General features: G+C 40.0%; 1 protein-coding gene and 1 long non-coding RNA gene across 2 annotated transcripts; one reads left to right on the top strand and one right to left on the bottom strand.

Annotated features, from left to right (window-relative positions):
* Positions 1 to 4,931: 4,931 nt before the first annotated feature.
* LOC140229810 (uncharacterized) lies at positions 4,932 to 15,350 on the bottom strand. Its single transcript, XM_072310043.1, has 3 exons — positions 15,198 to 15,350; positions 14,332 to 15,135; positions 4,932 to 5,114 (listed from the first exon to the last, which is right to left on the bottom strand). The coding sequence occupies exons 1-3, from the start codon at positions 15,348 to 15,350 to the stop codon at positions 4,932 to 4,934; spliced, it is 1,140 nt and encodes a 379-aa protein (XP_072166144.1).
* A 2,829-nt stretch (positions 15,351 to 18,179) lies between these two features.
* On the top strand, positions 18,180 to 21,906 carry LOC140229855 (uncharacterized). The gene is made up of 3 exons (XR_011901321.1): positions 18,180 to 18,274; positions 20,505 to 20,569; positions 21,830 to 21,906. It is a non-coding gene; the product is annotated as an uncharacterized lncRNA (long non-coding RNA).
* The last annotated feature ends 341 nt before the right edge of the window (positions 21,907 to 22,247 follow it).

Genomic DNA, 22,247 nt, shown 5'->3' with positions numbered 1-22,247 from the left:
GTAGTTTAGAAATTGTGAATAAGATTTGCTGGGATGTAGGAGGAAGAAATCCTCACTGCATGGGATGGTGATTTGACGGTGCGGGTGATGGTGTATTCGGTGCCCGAATAGCGAATACGAATACCGAATACCGAATACCGAATACTTCTATGTGAACGCAGCCTTACTAACCCCGCGTGACACACTCGAGCCGCCCAAATACACTACAACATGATACATGTAAGTACATTTTCAGCGCCAGTGTACGAGTGTATCCTGCATACATCAAACGTTAGAAAGGTTGTGCCACAGAGATCCGATCGACGGGGGAGGGTGTGCGTGCACCACTTCAGTATCTGCCCGTAGTTGCGTGCACACAAAGAATGAATCATGCCCGTCCTACCGTAGTCCAGATACTGGACGATTTTTATCATCCGCAGTCCCCACACACTCGGCACCCACCCAATGCGCCCAACCGCTGATTGCGACACTCCGCCAATTGGTACTCCCGAGGGGTGAATTGTGTAATACAGTGTACATACAGACACCATCAATGTACGTCCGTACACACGCGGGCACACTACGAATACAGTCCAGGAAGTGGACTAGTCCTACCGCGGCAGGACGATCAGCGTCCTACCGCGTTCCTCCGCACGATTTTTTCCCTTGCCGCTGCGCGAGGAAAAAAACGTTCAGCGCGTATTACGCGTTCGGCAAATCGTCCTACCGCAAATTTGCGGGATCCCGCGGTAGAACGCTAGTGAGAATAAATATCCCTTCCCTTACAAATCTTCTACTATCGAACCTATGATAATGTAGGTTAGTGTTATGAATAAATAGATTGGTGGCTGTAGTTTCGAGGTTGTTCAATGCAAATCAGGGGATGTGGGGGGGGGGGGTGGGAGGAAGGAGACCAAATTTGAGCCCAGTTGTCATATTTTCATCTTCTTCTTGAAGACGCATGATCAAATTTTTACCAAATTTGACAGGTATTATTGCTAGAGTAATAGAATACATTGTGCATGCAGTATGTATTTGTACAAATGGGCACTATGTCCCACTTGGGGTCCCCGATTTGGGGAATCTTACAAATCTTTCAATTTACAAATCTTAAAGGGGATGGCTAGTAACTGATCAGTGGGAATCAGTGGAAATGCTGGGCGATGATTGTTCCAATCCTTGTGGGATTTATTTAAGAGTACATTTTATATCTATTGTTGTGTGAAAATTATTTGCTTCAGAATGGTCTCATATTCAAGTAATGTGCAGTTCAGTGTTTCCAGGTTAGCATGCCTGTACAGTGATGGGGCAATCTTTTCCCCTCTTTTTCACTGACAATCACACCTAACCTCTAAATGATGCCCTTTGCTATCATGTCCATCTCTGTAACAATGTGTTTATCAAAGTGGTCTATCCTTATTTCTATCCTACTGGTGACAAGAATTTTGTCATGCCCCTTCCTTATTACAACGTACATGACTATGTTGCATGTTTATATCTCTCGTATACAGTATGGAGGGATGGATGAACCTGACTACATACTGTTCCTGTATGCTCATGCCCAGGCTCTCGTCAAATCCGACATACCATGGGTAAAGTTTTTCAGTATTTTGCATAAATAGAAAAAAATGATCAAGAAATGCTCCAGCTGGATAGGATTATGTGTCTGGTATTCCCTAGCTACCTGCATTATCTCGCAGAATTCATTTTAATTACAGCAGAATCTATGAAGTCAAATTTCAACTCATGCTGTCTCCTAGGCCAGTGACATTGATTTGTCTTTTACCTTCCACATCAGGCATGGGAGACATTTCATGTATTGGTGTTTCAGTCCAACATCTGAATGTTTGACTGAATATTGTATAGCAAAACATGAAAGAGGCCAGATTGAAGATTCAAGAGTAGAGTATGCCAGTGTTAGGTTTTTGATGTCACAGTGTATTTTCCCTATTCAAAATGCTATCAAATGTAGTACATCAATGCACATAGGGCATGACCACAGTGTATGTACCCTTGAGTGAGTCCAAGACCCCCCCCCCAAAAAAAAAAACCAACAACAACAACAACAGACAAACAAACAAACAAACAAAAAACTTGTGAGGGTCATTGTTGTCAGATCTGGGCCCTGTTTTATCAAGATAAAGTTAGCGTTGATTGTGAAATCAATGCTAACTTTATCCAACTTGAAGGCTGCTATAACTTTAAATCAATTGCAAGTTTTTGTTTTACGAAGAGACTTAATAGTCGATTATAGTTATAGCTCATTGCCATGACTTAATTATTGATTTAGTCAAAACTAAAAACACGGGACGAAGCTGGTTTCCGGTACTGTCTGCTTAAAAACAAAACAATACATTAAGCAAAACAAACAACAAAAACATGATTGTTTACCATGGCCACGGATTCGTAGTCTGCTAGTGCGACGCAGTATTATTAGCGCTATACAGCCGCTGAATTAGAAGTACATGTATTAAAGGCATAATTTACCATTTGCAGAGGAAAGCATTAGTGCTTTAAAATAGTTCTAAAATGTGGGTTAGGGATAGAAACAACCACTGTCAAAATTTGAATCCGTATAATCGATGTTAAGTGTTGTTAAATACACAAAATGTGAACAATAGTTATAATAAAAATGTTTCCAGACGAAACCGTATACAGTTACGGTTTACTGAGAAAAACCCTGATATCTCCTTATATTTTAGGTTTTATTGCAAATATTTCATATGGTAGGATGTTTTATGATACAACAGACCTACACATATGCATCAAATGTGATATCTTGAACATTTTTGAAATCACTGCTCCCAAAGGTAAACTGGACCTTTAAGTTTGCAACAAAACCGCAAAATATGCCGTTTTGCGTTGTATTGAAAAAAGTAGGTCGATGTGTAGCACATCCCGAGCTCAACGAAAATCTGCGTACGCGCGTACCGTAAAGATTCCGCACATACGTAGGATTATTAAAACACTCACGTATTCATTGAAATGGATCTAAAAACGTACAGTAACTGACTGTCCAAGGTGAATGTCTTGTAGGCCCACCACTATGCATTGTTTCAAGTCCTGTGTGTTTAAGTGTAGGATTATGGAAACTTGTGAGAGTGTGGTGACTACAGTAGCTTGTTTTTACCTCTACGGCGCAGGGGCTTTGTAAAGAATAGATCACGAGTCTACATCATCAACATGTCGAAATTCTAGATCGACTGAGTCTTAGACGCTCTAATCAGCAGTACGCCACTACGTGTTACGGTAAGTACAAACGACTCGCTGAACGTTATCTCAAGTTACTGTCGTACTCGGTGCTTTATAGAATTAAACTCTTTATTTTCTGTATATGCCTACTGAACTCTTAATTAGTATCTATTGCCGAACTAGCTCTACGTAGGCCTACGCACGTCAGAGATCACTGGTGTCCTCGCATATGGGTTCTTTGGCAAGACTTTTACACACAGACGCGGTTCCAGTCACAGTACCGTACTCGGTTACATGCTTGCTGGCGATAGCTTGATTGGCGGGCGGGCGGCGGGCCGAGGCACCAAGCGCGCAGGCTGGGATTGCGACTGCTGCTATTTGTCTTACTGTCGAGGGTGTTTGCGTGCAGCAGTCACGTAAGCAATGCGTGCCTATCGTGAATTTCATGCAAGGAAAAGACCATAATTACATGAAAGAAACGCAACACTAACATTTGTGACAAGACCCCAGCTAGACTAGGAAAGTGTGACAGTCATCTTCCTTCTGTAAATTGTCTTACAATTGAGTCTACCTAGACTGTTTCTACTTAAAGTTGATATTTATCAACTGTTAAGTTAATCATAGATTTGGAGTGGTTGAGAAAACTTATGTGTTGATTTTTTAGGAAGTTGGAGTTGATGTCAACTCTGGGTGTCTTGATAAGACAGACTTCAAGTGGATTTGGAAGTTAATCATAGATTAAGTGGACTTAGAGTTGATTTGAGAGGTTAATCATAGATTATTTTGACTTAACGTTAAATTTATCTTTTGATAAAACAGGGCCCTGCAAATTAACTTTTCAGGTCACCTGAGCTGGAGACCCGAGGGAGCTATTGCAATTGCTCACTGTCCGGTGACAGTCATGCCTCATGTGTGGTCCATTGTGCGTCGTGCGTAAACTTTTTACATTGTCACCTTCTTCTTGAAAACCCTATGAACAATTTTCACGAAACTTCTTACATCTTTTTTTTTTTTTTTTTTTTTTTTTTTAACCTGCATAGTCAAGTTTTTATGCCTCCTCCACGAAGTGGTGCCGGAGGCACTATGTTTTCGGGTTGTCTGTCTGTCCGTCCGTCCGTCGTAGTCAAAGGTCAAGGGCAACACTTCAAAATTTTACTATTTCCCTCATATTTATGCAATGCCAGCAGGATTATTTTTTTTTTACACTTGGTGTATGCTTTTTGTTGCCTCAAAGGTCAAAAGGTCAAAGATCAAGGGAAAGTGCTGAACTAACTTTTTCCTCCATATCTCGGAAGTGGCTCAAGTTATCTTGAAACTTTCTACATATTTATGCATGTTGTGCCTGACAGTGATTATCCTGTGAATTTTAGGGTCAAAGGCCAGATGAAAATGGTAACAATGTACTTTTCAATACAGAAATTGCACTTTTTCTCCATACCTTGAAAGTTACTCAATGCATAAACTTATGAATGGGTCAAAGTCAAGTTAAAGTCCTTAAATCCCCAAATACATGCTCTCCTATTCATCCAATCAAGCCTCAACATTCAACACATTTGTGACAAACTTGTCATTTTAATATTTTGTCAATTTTGTGAAAATGTAATCACACATTGTCCACATGTACTATAGACCTATTAGGAAAATCGTGCATTATGGCGGAGGCATACCAGTTGCCTTAGTGACATTTCTAGTCTAAATACAGTGTCTTTCAGGGATGGTATTTCTTTTTGTACTAAAGTAAAGATAGGACTTCACAAAATTCATGATTTTACTGTTTCTGTTAATACTGATAACAGGAAGTCCTTGAAGGCTTGAAGAAGCTGGAGAAAATTGTTGCAGATTTTCCAGCCGTGCAGATTGGTCTTGTCTATTTCGGCCTTGCTGAAGCCAACTACAAACTGCACAGGTGAGTGGACATTGCTGATTGTTGCAGTGGACATGTCCTGAGGTGGTGTCAAGAGACCCATTGAAGTGAAAACATAGTTCTGGTAAGGGTTGAGAAACCGTTTTGCACAGTTTCATATCTGTTTGCAATATCGAAAGAGGCTACCAAGAAACTTACCTGAATGATTTGATTTGCCGGGAAGATGAATTGTTTTGGAGTATTTTAAGATCGAAAGTAGAAGTCGATGTACCAACTTTTATTACAGAAAGATCCAGGTTACTCAGTCTCAGCGACAACTATGCCCTATTTCAGACAATTTGTACGCACTCCGTGATCGCTGTATAGTATACATAGGTGCACACGTTCATTTTGTATGCGTGCAAAAGAGGTTCTCTGCTGTGCATGTCGTATCAACTCGGCCCATAACTGCGACAAGCCAGAACGCGAAGCGCTCCAATAGCACAATACTGTACAATCCAGAGGAACAACTTTGGCTAAGAATTTAGTCTTAGCCAGAATAAGAAATCTGGCTTAGATTTTCTGACTTAAGCATGCTTATCTAGTTTTTGTCGAGCCCACCGGAGGTGAGGGGATACTAAGGGATTGCCTGCGGTGTCTGTCCGTCCGTCTGTTGTCCGTCCGTTGTCCATCCTTCCGTCCTTTGTCCGTCCGTCGTCTGTCCGTAACACTATGAAAACTTCAATAACTCTTTACTCTGGGCTTCAATTGCAATCAAACTTCGAGGGAAGAGGGGTCATATAAAGTTTCACATTTTATTATATATGAAGGTCACCTCAAGGTCCAAGCTCACAGGCAGGGGTCAATGAACTTTTAGAGCCCAATGTTAAGTTTTAATGGCACGTTTCTATAATGGGTCATAACTTTTGATCCATAGGTCCATTTGTGGCTACACTTGGATGGTAGATGTCCCTTGGGGAGTGGATGATCACCACAAGGTCAAAGGTCACAAGCAGGGGTCAACAAACTTTTAGAGCCCAATGTTAAGTTTTTATGGCACGTTTCTATTATGGGTCATAACTTTTGATCCATAACTCCATTTGTGACTAAACTTGGATGGTAGATGTCCCTTGGGGAGTGGATGGTCATCACAAGGTCAAAGGTCACAAGCATGGGTCAACAAACTTTTAGAGCCCAATGTTAAAGTGAGGCAGTCCTCATGAATTAAAAAAATATATGTTGTTGTTGGTACCTCCAATAAACTACTTTCACCAAAAACAAACTTTCAAATCACCAAATAAGCTCGTAAATGTTGGTTGAAAAAGTGTTAATCTGCATGGTGAATATGCTAATGAGCAAGTCTTGGCGGAGAGTCAGACGTCACCGAGGCACAACTCTTCCCAGCCGTGTTCTGCTTGTTATCTGTACGCTCCCTAGTTACCCGGATGCATGAAGAAGGCAATGGCTACTAGTATTTGACATTGTTGTGTGTGTGTGTGTGTATGTATTGCGTATTGTGTATTCGCACAGTACACGTGTGTAGATACAGGTACCCCGGTTTGCCCTTCGCGCGTTTCCGGTCTGTCACAGCGCAGCTGCAGCCCTATCTCAGCGCAATGCAGTTAGCTGTTTATGTTTTTCGTAAATAGGCCTACTGTACGTAGTACATGCGGTTCTACACATTACACTAGAGGGGCGACCGCATTCGACGTTGTCTAGTCGGGCTATTTTTCATCATACCGATGTGTCAAGCAGTATTTTACTTGAATCGTAGAGAAAATTGCCCAGGAGATTCATTTTTTTCCATCCCAGACCCACAAAAGGATCGTGAAAGTGCACTGTATGGCTGAGAAATCTCAGTACAACGAAGCCAAACATAAAGTAAAGCATTCTCGATATCGTGTTGTAGGGCTATGGCTATGCGAGGACCATTTGAGAAGCATGTTTTGGCGTGGACAGGCAGGCTGTGGCCCTTGGTTATATACCGAGAAAACTCCTGAAGCCAGATGCAATCCCGACCATACGTATATTTGCTCATATGAGATATAAAACACCCCGAGCATCGACTTCGAAGAGAACCGAGGAAAGGAAACATAGAGAGGTAACAAAGTGGCTAGCTATGTTTCATTTACGGTACGCGGTGGGGCTGCAGCCGGGGTTGGACTGCAGCACAGTGACACTGAGCTAGCTGCTGCCAGTGCCGACTGGACATGCACGGCAAAGTGGAGCAAAATCATATTCCTGCGGCCCCCTGTTTTTACCCTGCTCGGTAGAAGTCATATTCGTTTGATATCTGAGTACTTACAGAAATATCGAGATACAAACAATATTTTCTTTGAAGAATTTGACTCTGTAATGCACAGGTAATCTTCGGTTTTAACGCCAAACTCAGCTAGACGGAGTATTGTGTACGTAGTAAGAATTCGCGCACAAGAGTGGTTTGTACGCAAAGTAGTATGCAACACGGACAGAAGCTAGAAAAGGACCGTGCCTATTTGATGTCAAGAACATGGTATATTTGATTTCAAAATAGCATTAATTTATGTTTACTATATTAATTTACATGAATTATATATAACTAAGCTTGAAATATTTTGTTTAAAATAATAACATCACATGTATTTTCACATTTTATGATAACTGATTACTTGAACACTTAAATTGGTTTTTAGAGGCACGGCTGTCAACTTGGTGAGTAGGGCATCAATGACATACATTGTAGCATCTTTTTGCAGGCTCTGACACGATCGCTTGCAAAAATCGCCTACGGAGACAGTTTTCAATTTAAACTCGTAGAAACTGGTGAAAGGTTATATTTTTTACTCTTCTTAATTATCAGTACAGTGAAAATCTCAGGACTGCCTTCTATGGCGCATTTCTATTATGGGTCATAACTTTTGATCCATAGGTCCGTTTGTGACTACACTTGGATGGCAGATGTCCCTTGGGGAGTGGATGATCACCACAAGGTCAAAGGTCACAAGCAGGGGTCAACAAACTTTTAGAGCCCAATGTTAAGTTTTTATGGCGCGTTTCTACAATATAATGGGTCATAACTTTTGATCCATAGGTCCGTTTGTGACCAAACTTGGATGGTAGATGTCCCTTGGGGAGTGGATGGTCATCACAAGGTCAAAGGTCACAGGCAGTGGTCAACGAACTTTTAGAGCCCAATGTTAAGTTTTTATGGCGCATTTCTATTATGGGTCATAACTTTTGATCCATAGGTCCGTTTGTGACTAAACTTGGATAGTAGATGTCCCTTGGGGAGTGGTTGATCACCACAAGGTCAAAAGTCACAAGCAGGTGTCAACGATTTTTTAGAGCCCAATGTTAAGTTTTTATGGCGCATTTCTATTATGGGTTATAACTTTTGATCCATACTTGTAGGTCCGTTTGTGACCAAACTTGGATGGTAAATGTCCCTTGGGGAGTGGGTAGTCACCACAAAGTCAAAGGTCACAGGTAGGGGTCAACAAACTTTTAAGAGCCCAATGCTAAGTTTTTATGGCACGTTTCTTTTTTGCCATAAATTTTTACCCTTTTATATCTCTTTTTATCTGTTATATCTCTTTTTTTTAATCTGTTATATTCCATTCACGTACAATTTCTTGTACGGGAATGGGCGAGACAATTATGGCACTTGCTTTGTTTGAATATTGGCCCAGGGCTCCATTTAATCAAAACCTGTATAGATTGATTCTAAGTCCCCAAACTATTTGGGAAAATCAATCGTAAGTCCATAAATTAATGATGCCTTCCAAATCAACTATAAGTCTGTTTTATCAAGAGACCTACATGTACATGTATAATTGATATCAATTATAACTTCCTCCTGAATCAATTATAACTTTTCAATATCAATCATAATCACATATAAACACAAACAAATACTAAACGAGATATGAAACTCGTCACACTGAAGACGAGTTAGGTGATACGCTTGGGGTCATCAGATGTCGGTCATCCGTGATCGACAAAGAAAAGAATGTAATACAGAACCTTGAAGTTCTAATGAGATACTTAGTTTTTTTTTTTTTTTGGGCCTACATTATTCAGATCACATTTGTTTTTCTGTCACACAAACTAAGTGGAAATTCTGTGCGTGTGCGACTAAGTCGATTTACGGACTTTTTGAGTACTTACAGTGCATAAACTTAGACCCCGTTTACGGTGCGGGGCTGGGCCGAGCCGCGGCCGAGCTGCAATCAAGGACAACCTCAATTGCGAGGCCGAGCCCCGCAATTTAGTCCGTTTACACTGGCGGGCTCGGCCGCGCTTTTGATTCGAACCTTTCAATATTTTGTCGTAGTGGCGCTCTACCCTTTTAAACAAACGCAATTTGGTATTGTCTGGTTTTCAGATCCTTTGCCAACTGAATTCCGTGGCGACGAAGTCGCCGTTCGGGCAAAGGCCTTTGTCGAAGGAGAAAATCCTTTGCAGGACAAAACCACCTTAAACTATAGTTTTCGACGTTGAAGTAGTTAATATCCTGAATAGCGAAATAGTACAGGCGAGGGTTTGGAAGCCAGACTAAAATTGGCCGCGCATTTAGCCCAGTTTGCGCTTACACTGAGAAAAAGGCCGGGCGCGACCGCGGCTCGGCCGCGGCCGAGACCACCTCCAGAGCGTGGCCTAATGCGAGGCCAATTTTGTCCCCGCATTTGGCCTTTTGCGCGTTTACACCGAACGCGGCCGAGCCTCGCACTGTAAACGGGGTCCAAGTGATCCTCGGCACGTACAAATAAAACATGACAATTAAGTGTTTATAACCATCCTGGCTTTAACAGTGGCCTTTTAAAACATGACCTTTGACCATTATTTACATAACCAATATGACTCCCTCTAATCTTGCTATCACAATGATCAGTTCAGAGAGCTCTTACAACTATATACAAGCCTGTGAGATTTACCAGCAGTAAAACCAATGAAGCCTCCGATACAAAACAGGGGATATAGAGCAAGTGAGTCTGTTTACATGAGAATGTGATTTATCCTGGACGAAAGTGATACCTCAATTAAAGAGAAAAGGGCAAAACATCACCTTTAACCATGTAACTATAGGTCTCCTCCAACTAAGAGTACACTTTGAACGTAAGCTTATACGTGAATGATAATTTATGACGATCTCACGTGATCGACACACATTCAAAGGGGACAGTTAGAAGTGGAAGGAGTGCTTAATCGTGTCATTAATTCCTAATCAATGACACCACTACTATAGGCATATCATAATTTCTCATCTAAAATCAATGGCCTATAGGACTCATGCACCATTACTTGTATCGTGCATAAACTTTGTTTTTTAAGCTTTGAGTGAAACGTGTCATAACATAATTCTGTAATTCCATCAGCAGTGATTGATATAATAAAGAAGAAAGATATATCACCGTATTGAACGCTTAGAACCTAACGGGGGGGGGGGGGGGGGGGTATTATAGCATGATACTCGGTTCTTTACTGCCCAGATGCCAACAACACCCATCACCCACGGCTACGCATAGAGAAACAGCCATGGCGAAAATAAAACTTTGCTTTCTCGTAGGCAGAATGACACAGAACCCCGTCAAACACACTTTTATTGGCAGGGATGGGCATGAAAAAGTGTATTACTAATACTAAACAGCGTATGCATTCCATTCATGTGGCGCGAGATACCTCTATAGCAACATAAAGCCTGTCTTCAACTCCGTTGGTCGAACAATGGCAACCTGAAATTTCAAAGAGATGAGCGAGACGCTATATACACCTGGCCCAGAGTTAATTTATTCAGTTCTCATTCCTACTTTAAGTTGGGTTATGCTATTGTAATCATTCCCATCTGCAGTATAACAAAACCAAAGTGAGGGAAAAGGGGAGAGAAAAACGAGAGGTGGCAAAAGGAAAACTGCATGCACAACTGCAATCCATGTCATTGCGTGTGACAGGTGAAGCAAATGTATTAGTTGTTATAGCAGTGGTTTATGAGCATAAACTGGCAAATAGACAGACAATGTCAAATATAAAAACCATCAATTTAATGTCAGAGAAGATGGTAAACAAGATGCATTGAAACTGTAACTAAATCGCTGCTCTTCTACTCGATCACGGAACGTCTAACTCTATATTCAACAAAAAACAAATGTTAGGGGAAAGAAACAAATTTAGATATAACATTCTTAAATTAAAAACAAGAAAAAGAAAATGTCCACGTCAGGATTAAAAAAAAAACGCCGCACGAACATGCATTATATTCTAGATGGGAATACGGTCTTGATGCAAAGGTCCAATGATTGTCTCATTACTTTAAAAGCAATCTATGGTTCCCTTACCATCACCAGTACCACACCACAATGACGTCTCTAAAATCAATGGTAGCACATTTATCATTGCATCATGCATTAACTCCCTTTGCCTAAACTACCAGTGGAACGTGTCATATTATATTGCGTATTTCGATCAGTAGTGATTGACTTTAAAGAAGAAAGATGATGCAAAAAATTGAACGCTTACCACATTGCTTATAGGGCTATTCCTGTTTGGTACTGATCTGTTCTATTCTCCCAGATGCCAGCAACATAATATCACCTATGGCTAACTAGTGAAACAGCCATGACGAAAATAAACGACAGAGAACCCCGTCATAATCACTACACTTGGAAAGGTGTTGCCCGAAATTCCTCATTATGAAGCAATATCAAGTCACTTCCTTCCCTGCCTGTCTTTAACTCCGTTATTTGGTCAAACAATAACCTGGAATTCCAAAGAGATAAGCGAGACGCCATGCACCTGGACTAGAGTTAATTAATTCAGTTCCCATTCATGTTAGTTATGTAAACGTACACGTTCCTAAATATCCTGCTACAGTATAACAAGAACAAATGAAGAGAAAAGGAAAGAGAAAACGAATGGTGGCAAGCGGGACACTGTAACAAGGGGCAATTTACAACATTAAGTGTGACAAAATTATTGAAGCAAACCCAATCTCCAAACTCCAATACAAAGCAAGGGAAATAGAGCAGCCGTGTTCACGGGTTACGTACACTTGATAAAATAATACGATAAATGACATTGGAGTAAAGCTGAACTGCCGAAAAAAAAAAGAGAAAAAAAAGAAAGAACGGATAAAAGTCCTGCGGGGGTCGAACCTCTCGCCTTCCGGTATGGCGTTATGAAGAACCAGCGCGCTAACCGATTATGCCACATTGCTGTCCTGAAGATCGAGTGCAAAACTTAAACGTAAATACTATTGTGACAGTGTCGACTTGTGATGGCGCTATTCAACTTCTCACAAGTGGCAGCGTGGATTCGATCAATATACAGTTGCAAAGAAAAATTGGGAATCGTTCTGTACAGATTGCATTCTCATTTTCAGTTTTAAATTGCAAAATTGTCAACCTGATGAGGAGATTTGAAAACATAAAATGCATGATTACTAAAGCTTATTGTCTCAACTACAACATATTTGCGTTTCAGAGGAAATGGAGCAAAATCAGATGAGGTAAAGGTGCTTAAACGTTGTCAAGTCAATGCATGGTTTTAAAAAAAATCACCTCCCATAGACATAACACGTAAACTTGTCTGATTTTGAGTCTTTACCTTTAATCACAATTTCTAGTGTGATGACGTCATCATATTTCAAAACCATCACATGGACTTGAAAGGCAAATGTTCAAACTGCAATATATCTGAATTTGGGATAATATTGAGCTTAAACAACAGAGATAGGAGCAAATGAATGTCAGAAACAGTACCTCAAAAAAATCAATTCCACTTTTTTCATCTAAAATGACGATATGATGACGTCATCGCGTTTTCCTGGCAATATTGATACCAGGAATGTTATTTACAATTCATATACTTTTGTAATATGCAATAGAAATATAGGGTCAACGGACGATTTAAAGAGCCATGGCGAAATAAACAAAGACATGTTTTTTCACTATATTTGCAGAAAGACGCGCACGTGGAATTTCAACTTTGACGCCAGTGCATTCCTTTGTTATAGGTCGAAATCGATCGGAAATCAATGGATATTGTTACTCAAAGTATCAGGAATCCAAATCAGTCAAAAAAATTGCATTTTCATGTTGCTTACGGGCTCTGCGCGCGGAATTGCGCGGACGGACGCGCACGCGAGAAAATGTTTGAAACGCTTAAAATTGTCTGAAACTTCGAGATTTCCCATTGGGAAGTCGTTTTGAGCCTTTTAAAATTTTGACGCGCGCTTACGAGCGCGTAATGATGACCTGTGTAACTAGCGTTAAAAAGTAAGATAGAGCGTGACCTGAACTTCATGTCCACCGAAAATGATACAGAAATGACATCTAGTTATGAAGTTATGATCGATCATGTGACAAGGTCCGAAAATCACAAAATGGCGCCTAGATGACGTCATAGATATGTTACTGTCATGAAAACCTTATTGTGGCTAGATTTTGTCATGAGACATGTTGACTGAAAATGTCATGTCATTTCGTTATGTCATTCTTGAGATATTGACGACACAAAATTGTCCAGAAAGAAAGAAGAATAAAAAAAAATAAAGAGAGATTTTGACAATCACAATAGGTGATACGCTGATAGCGTATCACCTAAAAAACATTCAGAGAGTACAGACCTCCGCTAAGCCTGCAACTCATTTCCCTTACACGCTTGCAATTTCCCAAAATAGAAGCCCCTTGTTTCATGCCATTGCACGGCGCCTTGCCCAAGCAGAACACGCACTTGAGTGCGCGTATGTAAACCTCCAGTATGCACAGCTTGAACCCAAAGTTTGTTGAGCTTACATGCCAAAAGATGAAAAATCCTTCAAAATTCAATAAAAATTCCCGGATCACTACGAAAATTGAATGAGGTGTTCTTGTCACATTATCAACTTTTCATGCAAGTTCCATTTTAATCCACACACAACTTTTTACATAATTTTGCAAACAGGCAAACCAACGCCGATGAAAACGTAACCTCCTTTTTTCTTGGCGGAGGTAACAAGTATGTCTATGTGTAGATGGAAAAGGGCTCTGTACATGAAGGAGACTCTGACAAGAGTAAGGAGTCAATCGCAAATAAAAGGTGTGCATTAGGAAAATGCGCAAAGAATGGCAAATAGAGTTAGTCATTTTCCTCCTGGCTGTTGAGGCCATGAGGTTGGATTTCATCCAGAGCTTCTCTCTGCTGGTTCTGACTGTGTCTGGACGAGTGCCTAAAGATTCAATGCCCTGTAGAGTCATATCAGTGATGGAGTGATTGGGGAAATAGAAATGATAGCCCACTGGAATATCAAGCTTTGCTGTGATGACAAAGGATTTGAGAACTTCAGATCTGGGGAGAAAACAAACTTTGTTAATGGCTTGTTGAACTCTCCTGGTACCGTAGCCTCTGGCTGTGAGATGTCTCTTCAGGTTCCTGGCATGGAAAGAAAACTCAGAATCCTCAGAGCAGATACGGCGAAGTCTGAGGGCTTGACTGTAAGGGATACTGGTTTTGCAGTGGTGGGGATGGCAGTTGGCTGAGTGAAGGTACTGATGGGTATCTGTGGGTTTAGTGTAGAGTGTGGTGGTGACATGGTTAGACTCCTTTCTAACGGTGACATCAAGGAAGTTGGTCTCTTCTTGGAAGAAATCAGAAGTGAATTTGATCGTTCTGTGGAAAGAATTGATGCTGTCAATGAAAGTGTAGAGGCTTTCCTCCTCCCTGGTCCATATGAAGAAATTGTCATCGATGTAGCGCCACCAAAGCCATGGAGGACAGGAGGCTGAATCTAACATCTGCTGCTCCAGCTTGGTCATGAAGAGACAGGCGAAGGAAGGAGCCATCCTGGTACCCATACACAATGTAGCTGTGCCAGATACCTGTATGTAGTGCTTGTCCATGAATGTGGCTAGGATACGTTGTAGCTTCATCATGGGGAATATGATGTAGAGAAAAGAGGCATTGAAAGTACTGATGATTGCAGTATAAGGTATGAATATCTGGTCCTTGATGTGATAGAGTTTCCTGAGAAAGTCTGGTGTGTCATGGATGTATGAGGGTGCGAATGAGACAAGAGGTTTAATGTGGTGATCAACAAAGAGGGAGATGTTCTCTGTTGGGGAACCATTTCCAGAGAGGATGGGACGACCGGGATTGCCAAGTTTGTGGATCTTGGGGAGGAGATAGAATCGGGCAGGTTTGGCATTGGTATAGGGGAGAGAAATCTGTGAGCCTTCTTGGTGAGATGGTCGTGTTCCTTCATGTCATCGAGTGTCGACTGGAACTGTTGGGAGAACTCATCGGTGGGATCAAAGTCAAGCAGTGTGTAGTGGGAAGGATTGTGCAGATGTTTCATGGCTTCATCGATGTACTGCTGGCGGTCCATTTCTAAAACAGCTGATCCTTTAATTGTCTACAGGCTGGATGATGATGTCGGACCTGTGTTTGAAAGATGAGAGAGCCTGGCATTTTTAATTTGTTTGGTTGCTGTATGGTGTGATATTTCACTGCATGAAGTTGCTGCACTATTACATTGTATTCTCTTTGTGTTATTGCTCTGACCAGATTTTCTGAGGGTTTAGACGCAGTGGAGAAAGGGACTTTCATCATTGACCACTTCAGCCAGAGTGTCCAGACATGGCCAGGGACCAACACTAACATCAAAGAAACTGAGGAGGGGAGACTTAATGTGAGTACACTGTTAGATGCAGGAAGATGGTGTAACAAACAGAGGACTTCTGCTTGTATCTTAAATTTGCAAATCTTGGCTCTCACGAAATTGATATGCATGCAAAGATTTCTGGTTTTACAGTATTCGTAGGATTTTGTGAGAGAAAAGTTTTGTGATGCTTTTCTGTTCTGTTAGCCCAGAGTGTGCTGTATTGTTCAATTCAATTCAATTCACATTTATTTCGGATATTAAAACAAGGTAAATATTACAAGGATTCATTTGGGTAACACCTATAAGAAGCAAACGCTTGTCGGGTAAGGTGCACCCTATTGCAACTGTATAATAAACATAAATAATGATAAAATATACAACATAAAAGCGACTAAAAATAAAAAAAAAACATACAGCGTACATACATACGGAAACTGTTGTGTAATACTCATCATGATGTAAACCCTGTTGGTCTGAGGGCTATGTGGTTAAAAAGACTAGAAACATAAAACTACTAGTAGTCTCTGTCTGCCTCTGACCATTGCATCAGGGTAAAGAGTCTGAACCGAGGAGACTAGCGGCACAGGAGAATGTAGTGTTACCAGTGCTTGTTGAATTTAGACAATCCCATAGGTCATTATTTTCTTCTGACCTCTTATGGACAAGCTGAATTTGATGTACATGTAACACATGGTTCCCATAGACACCTGCCCAAGTATACTTGGGACTGCTGTATAAGCTGTTATTTTCACGAGGGTTAAATTTTCGCGAATCACAGTTGGACAGCAAATTTGACAACATGCAAAAATGTCACCATATGCTGAGGTAATAGTGCACTTATGAAGGCCTCTGCAACGTCAGTTCACAAAAACAACATCTCGCGAAAATGTCTATAACCTCATTCTCCTAAAAAAATATCTGTACATGAAGATAAAAGCATATACAGTAGTCTTCACTGGATAAATGGACTTAGTTTGTGTATGCTCTTCATTAAATGAAACTTGTGATGATGACCAAGCAAAATGTGAATGTGACATCCATGGCTGATATTCCCCACCAGGCTGCCCTCGCTGAGCTCCGCAACAGCTGCAAGTACCTGCCACGCCCCGACGCCCACTGTCGTTACCCAGAATGCACCACCAAACGAGAGATCTACCTCTCAGACCTGGACTTCAAGGGATACATCAAGGTCCGGTGTAGTGAACGTTGTCAGCTGGACTACCACATAGCATGCTGGAAGACCATCAAAGCTGACATGAACATCAGCATCGAAAAGGTTTGTCGCCCTCTTGTGCTCACTTCTGGACGATGGTGTGCTACATGCAGTAGATGCTGAATATTTTGCAAGGGTTTTATGTAAATGAATTTCGCATGTCATACAGATTTGGGTTTTTGACAACCTGCCAAAATATCTCCCTCCAGTTACGTAATTTGATAGTATATACATGTAAGTACTGTATGAGAGCACATGCACATGCAGCATGGGCAGGCAGCAGCTGCACACAGATGTCTTAGCATACTACATGTATGTGCACATGTATATCTATGTTCTGAGTGCATGAAAGCAGTATGATATTTACCTTCTTGATTGCAAAATATCATGCCTACTGAAATATTTGACATCTGCAGTACTTCAGCTTATTTTTTTTTTGAATAGTTACTGTTAAGAAAAAAAAATGTTTTTAATTCTCTTAAGAACTAGAATCAGAATGCAGTCATCATTGTATCTACAATCATTACTAGTGCTTCTAAAGTTAGCTTTGAATCTTGTTTCAAAAAGTATCAAAAAGATTGCAATGATGTATTTTTCCACGTGTAGAGTAAGGTAGGAAAGGATAAGGGAGCAGAGCGCGACATTTCTGCAGTTTATAGTAAGACTTGGATCCATACTACCTGTAGTTAGTAGTGTAGGTACTCTCCAATGCTAGAGGCTTTTCACTCCCACTGGGATGTGCATTATTTATATTACGTCCGCCAAGGGAGAAGGTTATATTTTCATTGACGTTGGTTTGTTTGTCCTTGTGCAAAATAACTTGAAAAGTTGTTATTGGATTTGGATGAAACTTACAGGGAAGGTTGAGAATGACACAAGTAATAGATGATTAAAGTTTGGAAGTGATCCAGGAATTTTTTGTACATTTTATGAGGGATATTTTTAATATTTTGGCAGGTAGGGTCAATGAACTTGGGAGTTCAAGCTGCATATTTTTTAGGTTTTCATACATGTACTATGCGCACTGGAGTGTGTTCTGTAGTTTCTTGTCCAGAGCGAGGCATGCTACGCAGCTGGCATTGATGACGAAACAAAAGGTTTCTATATTTGGGAAATTCTGGTTGGGCGTTTTTCAGCAAGCATACATATGGGTAGAAAACATAAATCTGTATGGAAGAACAAGATCAGTGTTGGAAAAACGAGCTGCTTGGCGGAGGTCTGCACTCTCAGAGTGCTTCTCTAATTTATTGATGAAGTTAAAGACAGATTCTAAAAAGTTAAATGGTGTTTAAAGGCTTTGTATACAGTGATTGGTATTACCATATCTTCCTTGATACTGTAGGATGCTCTCAACACACCTTGCCCAACACCAGACTGTGTTGGAACTCTGGACAGCATCAAGGTGTATGGAGCCAATGGTTTACTGAAGACTGAGGTAGGATGCAATCCTAAACAAAGTTTTCCTTCCCTTTAGCTCTCACGAGTTTCATTTATTTTTTTATACCTCATTGTTTATGTTGTTTGGAATATGCAGAGCTGAAACATCACCCTGATTCTGGATGATGCCTCCTGAAAATTTGATTTTTTTTTTTTTGTATCCCCTTGTTTTGGAAATAAGATTCAAAAGTCTCCCTGATTTTGTATACTATTTGGCCTATATCGAGATGTATGTACTCACAAGTTTCTCCATGATTGTTGTTTAAAATCTTCCTAATTATAAAGGGACTGTACAGTACTGGTTGAGGGGAGGATTCAGGTTTATAACATTCTTAAGTGAGATAATGAGAAACCTTTGATGAAATATGAAAGAGCATGTAATTTTTTAGGATTCAACATTTCTTTAATGAAAATTGTTTTTCAAATGGCTTAGATATCACTAAAAAAAACAACAAAAAACCAGCGATAATGATGAAAGCGACAGACCACAACTTTCATAAGGATCTCTTTGTTTCACCTTGTTTTTGGATATCTCAGTCATTTCAAAACCGATTTTCATCAAATAAACTTTTGATTCTCCTTAGAATTGTATGCTCTTTGACATCTCATAGAGTGGTTTCTGAATATCTCACATAACATTAAAAGCTATATCCTCACCTCAACCAGAACTGTACAGTTCCTTTGATATTTGTATTGGCAGCCTTGGATAAGATTATTTAGGTCTTTAACCCTAACCAGGCCGTTTTTTTTTTGGGTGTTCTGTGGCCGGGAGGGGTTGATTCAACAACCCCCCCCCCCCCCCCCCCCCCCCGTCAATCGCGCAATTGCCATGAAATTTGGCACGTGCATTACCTGTGGCGTAATCTACCAAGCTATACAAAAAGAAATGGAAACTTTTGTCATAATAATCAATTATGCTAATATATGCATAAAAATCATACATTTTGCTGTAAATCAGAAATTAAAGCTCCTTGAATCCTAATTTTTGGTGAAAACATTCTTTGTAGCATTCTTAACAATGTCCTTGAAAAAAAATTGGTATCAAAATCAATTTCTTATGTATTTTATTGTTTTATGAATTTCTTATGCATTTCCTTGTTTTTTCGACCTTCGGTTTTATCATTTTTTTTCCACAAAAATTATGACAGAACCTATTTCAAGCATAATTATGCTAAAATTAATTAGTCTCAGCCTATGAAAGTGAAAATGATCATATCTTTATGAATAAGAAGAGAAAACTCCATCTGCTTAGACTTTATACACAAAATCACGTTTTTGAGCCATTTTTGGTCTGACAGGCATGTATAAAACATGTAGCGTCGTAACGGTATGCACGATTTTCGCGAAAATGGTGTCAAAAGATGTGCAAGACTTGAAAGTAAAAAGTCAGCGAATGGTGCTGTCAAAAAATTTCGCGCGGCGGAGTAGTCGCGAAAAATGTCGAGGGGGGGTTGATTCAACCCCCCCCCCCCCCCCCGGCCTTTTTAGGGTTAAAGCACTTTGGCTTTTATCTGCTGAGGTATTACTTGCAAAGACAAACAGTAGTTTTGAAGTACATTGTATATTCCTGACAGGTTTATAACAGTAATCCCTGTACTAGCCTGAAAGGTAAAGGAAGAGAAAGGCAATGATTTGATGTAGCTTTGGTGTGCAGTTGTTGCAGTAGATGCCAGTCACAATACTTTCCTTGGAGTCTGGTTATAAAGCAGATTTCGTCCAGAATTCTTGTACGCATTCAGAGTTTATCATCCCTAATTCAAAAGAAAATACTGAACAAGGAATTTTGAGACATTTGACAAACACGTAAAAACTGAGAGACGATCAAGTCTTCAAGTAAGGAAACAGTGAGACTAGGCTATGATGAAAAGATGTTGATGATTTTACAACCACTCCATTAACTTTTATGATTTTATGATTTTATAAATTGATCAGCATGAGACATTCGTTAAGTGCATTGTAAGTATTGAATTTTTAACCTAGAGTAATTTTTCTAGATAAAAATTCATAGATTAATTTTATCCCCCTCTTCAAGTATGTAGCCAGGCTGTGAGAGAGGATTGAATTTTGAAAGTACCTTTTTGTTAGGAAATGACTTTTTACAACACCTTCTTTAAGTGACGATGCTTAGGATGTAGTGAGATTCTTTTTTTTTGTTTTGTTTTAAGTTATCCACCTTTTCCAGACAGAAATTCGTAAATTGATTTCTCTCTGTTCCTTTCTGTTCACAGTCAAAGGTTGAGAAGCCAGTGAAGCAGAAGGAAGACATCAAACCCAAGCAGCAGCAGCCACCTGGGTGAGGGATAAGGATTTATTTTTTTGGATGATTTTTTTAACATACAACAGTACCCAAGTATTGATTGTTTTTAAAAGCTTTTTATACCTCCACCCACACATAGAATTATGGATATATACAATAGGAATCCCTCCAAGGTCGAGTGGCTGGGCGGTGAGTTGATCAATGCAAACTCTTGTGGCTCAAACTACTCTCACATTTTATGAGCAATTAGCCTAAAATGTGGCATGTGTGACCAGTATCATGTTGTAGGTAGATGTGTAAGACACCTTTTTCATCAGCATCACATAATGTGTTGCCATTACAATGACAAATTTTCATAAAAATCACAAAATGTTCTGGATCAAACTACAAGAATCACCCTAATCAGTTTTGAAGCAATTCAGCTGCACTTTTGCACAAGCAAGAAATGTATGTGTAGTTGTGCAAGACACCTTTTTTCTTGAATGTTAAAAGAATTGTTGCCATGGCAACAGCAGCTTTTATAAGTATTATGTACAAAAATATTTGGATTGACCTAACTCCATCAGTTTTTGAGCATTTGACATGAAATTTGGCACATGTGACTGCTACCTATGTGCAGACTTCATCTTTTGTCATTATCGTAGAATGTGATCCCTTAGGAACAACATTTTTTTAAAACTACAAATCATACAAAAACATCGTGGATTTCAGTCATTCCTTCATTTTTTTACGAATTCAATACTGTTGCTCTCCACAAAATAATTTTTATTGCATTTCCCCATGAAGACATTATTTTTAAACATGTTGAAGGGGGGGGGGGGGATGCTTTGAAATTGGAGGAATGAATTTTGAGTGATAAACAAGTTGCAATGCTCAAACTTGGTAGAGAGAATCAAGCCTTGTTCTGCAGTATGGTGTAGCTTATGCCATCGCATCCTTTTGTTACTCTCTACTGGACATACATGTATCCGAGGAACAAGGCAACTTGCAGGATGGCCATCATTAATTGTAACTGATCCATGACGTGACCAAACCTTTCTGATTCTTGTTTCATTAGCATTAAACTTGATCCCTCTAAACGAAACTTGACCTTTGACACTTGTAGAACAAATCACAAAAAGAACCTGATTCAATAGGATTGAAGGATTCATTATTCTACTTCATTGACATTGAGTGTCTCGACCTTGTTAATTGGTTGATAGAGAAAATTCGAGTCAGAAGCTGTTGGAATAAAAGGGGACACTCTAAGAGGTCATAGGTCAATCAGCTTTGTTACTCTTTCACTGCTTAAATCAGGAAATCCCGCAAAGATCAGCAAAAAGACAACAAGTTCAAGAAGCCGAATCAGGATGAGCAGAGGTCAGAGAAAGGTCAGGGAGATGCAGGAAGTCTGGTGCCAGAAGGGAAAGCTATAACCAAGCAAGGTGAGTTAGAAAGAGATTTATAGTGTATAAGATATTTAACAAGTTTGGTCTCTTTGTAAGTTCTCAGCCTTCTGTTGTACATGTCTAACCAGTTCAGGGAGCAGTCATCATTTTCTATTCTTTCCTGCCCTCTCTCTCTCATGCAAGCTTCCTTGACCAAAATTTACAAGATGAATGACCAATTGCAAGGGTCAATGATCTTGGCCAAAAATGTAATTTTCAACCATTAATTCAGCTCTGAGCATTCAAAGACAACATCATTTTGCAGCAAGGATTTGAAAAAAAAAAGG

The sequence above is a fragment of the Diadema setosum genome, chromosome 6 (assembly GCF_964275005.1).
Source record: "Diadema setosum chromosome 6, eeDiaSeto1, whole genome shotgun sequence".
In the NCBI taxonomy this organism is placed as follows: Eukaryota; Metazoa; Echinodermata; class Echinoidea; order Diadematoida; family Diadematidae; genus Diadema; species Diadema setosum.
The sequence above is the reverse complement of the archived record's forward strand: the minus strand, read 5'-3'. Positions and strand labels throughout refer to the sequence as shown.

Excerpts from the sequence above, each read along its gene's own strand:
- LOC140229810 (XM_072310043.1), bottom strand. The coding sequence starts at position 15,350 with ATGGACCGCCAGCAGTACATCGATGAAGCCATGAAACATCTGCACAAT. Across the intron at positions 15,136-15,197 it reads ACGACCATCTCACCAAGAAG|ATCCACAAACTTGGCAATCC; the intron begins GCTCACAGATTT and ends CTCCTCCCCAAG. Across the intron at positions 5,115-14,331 it reads TTCAACAAGCCATTAACAAA|GACATGTCCACTGCAACAAT; the intron begins GTTTGTTTTCTC and ends ACACCACCTCAG.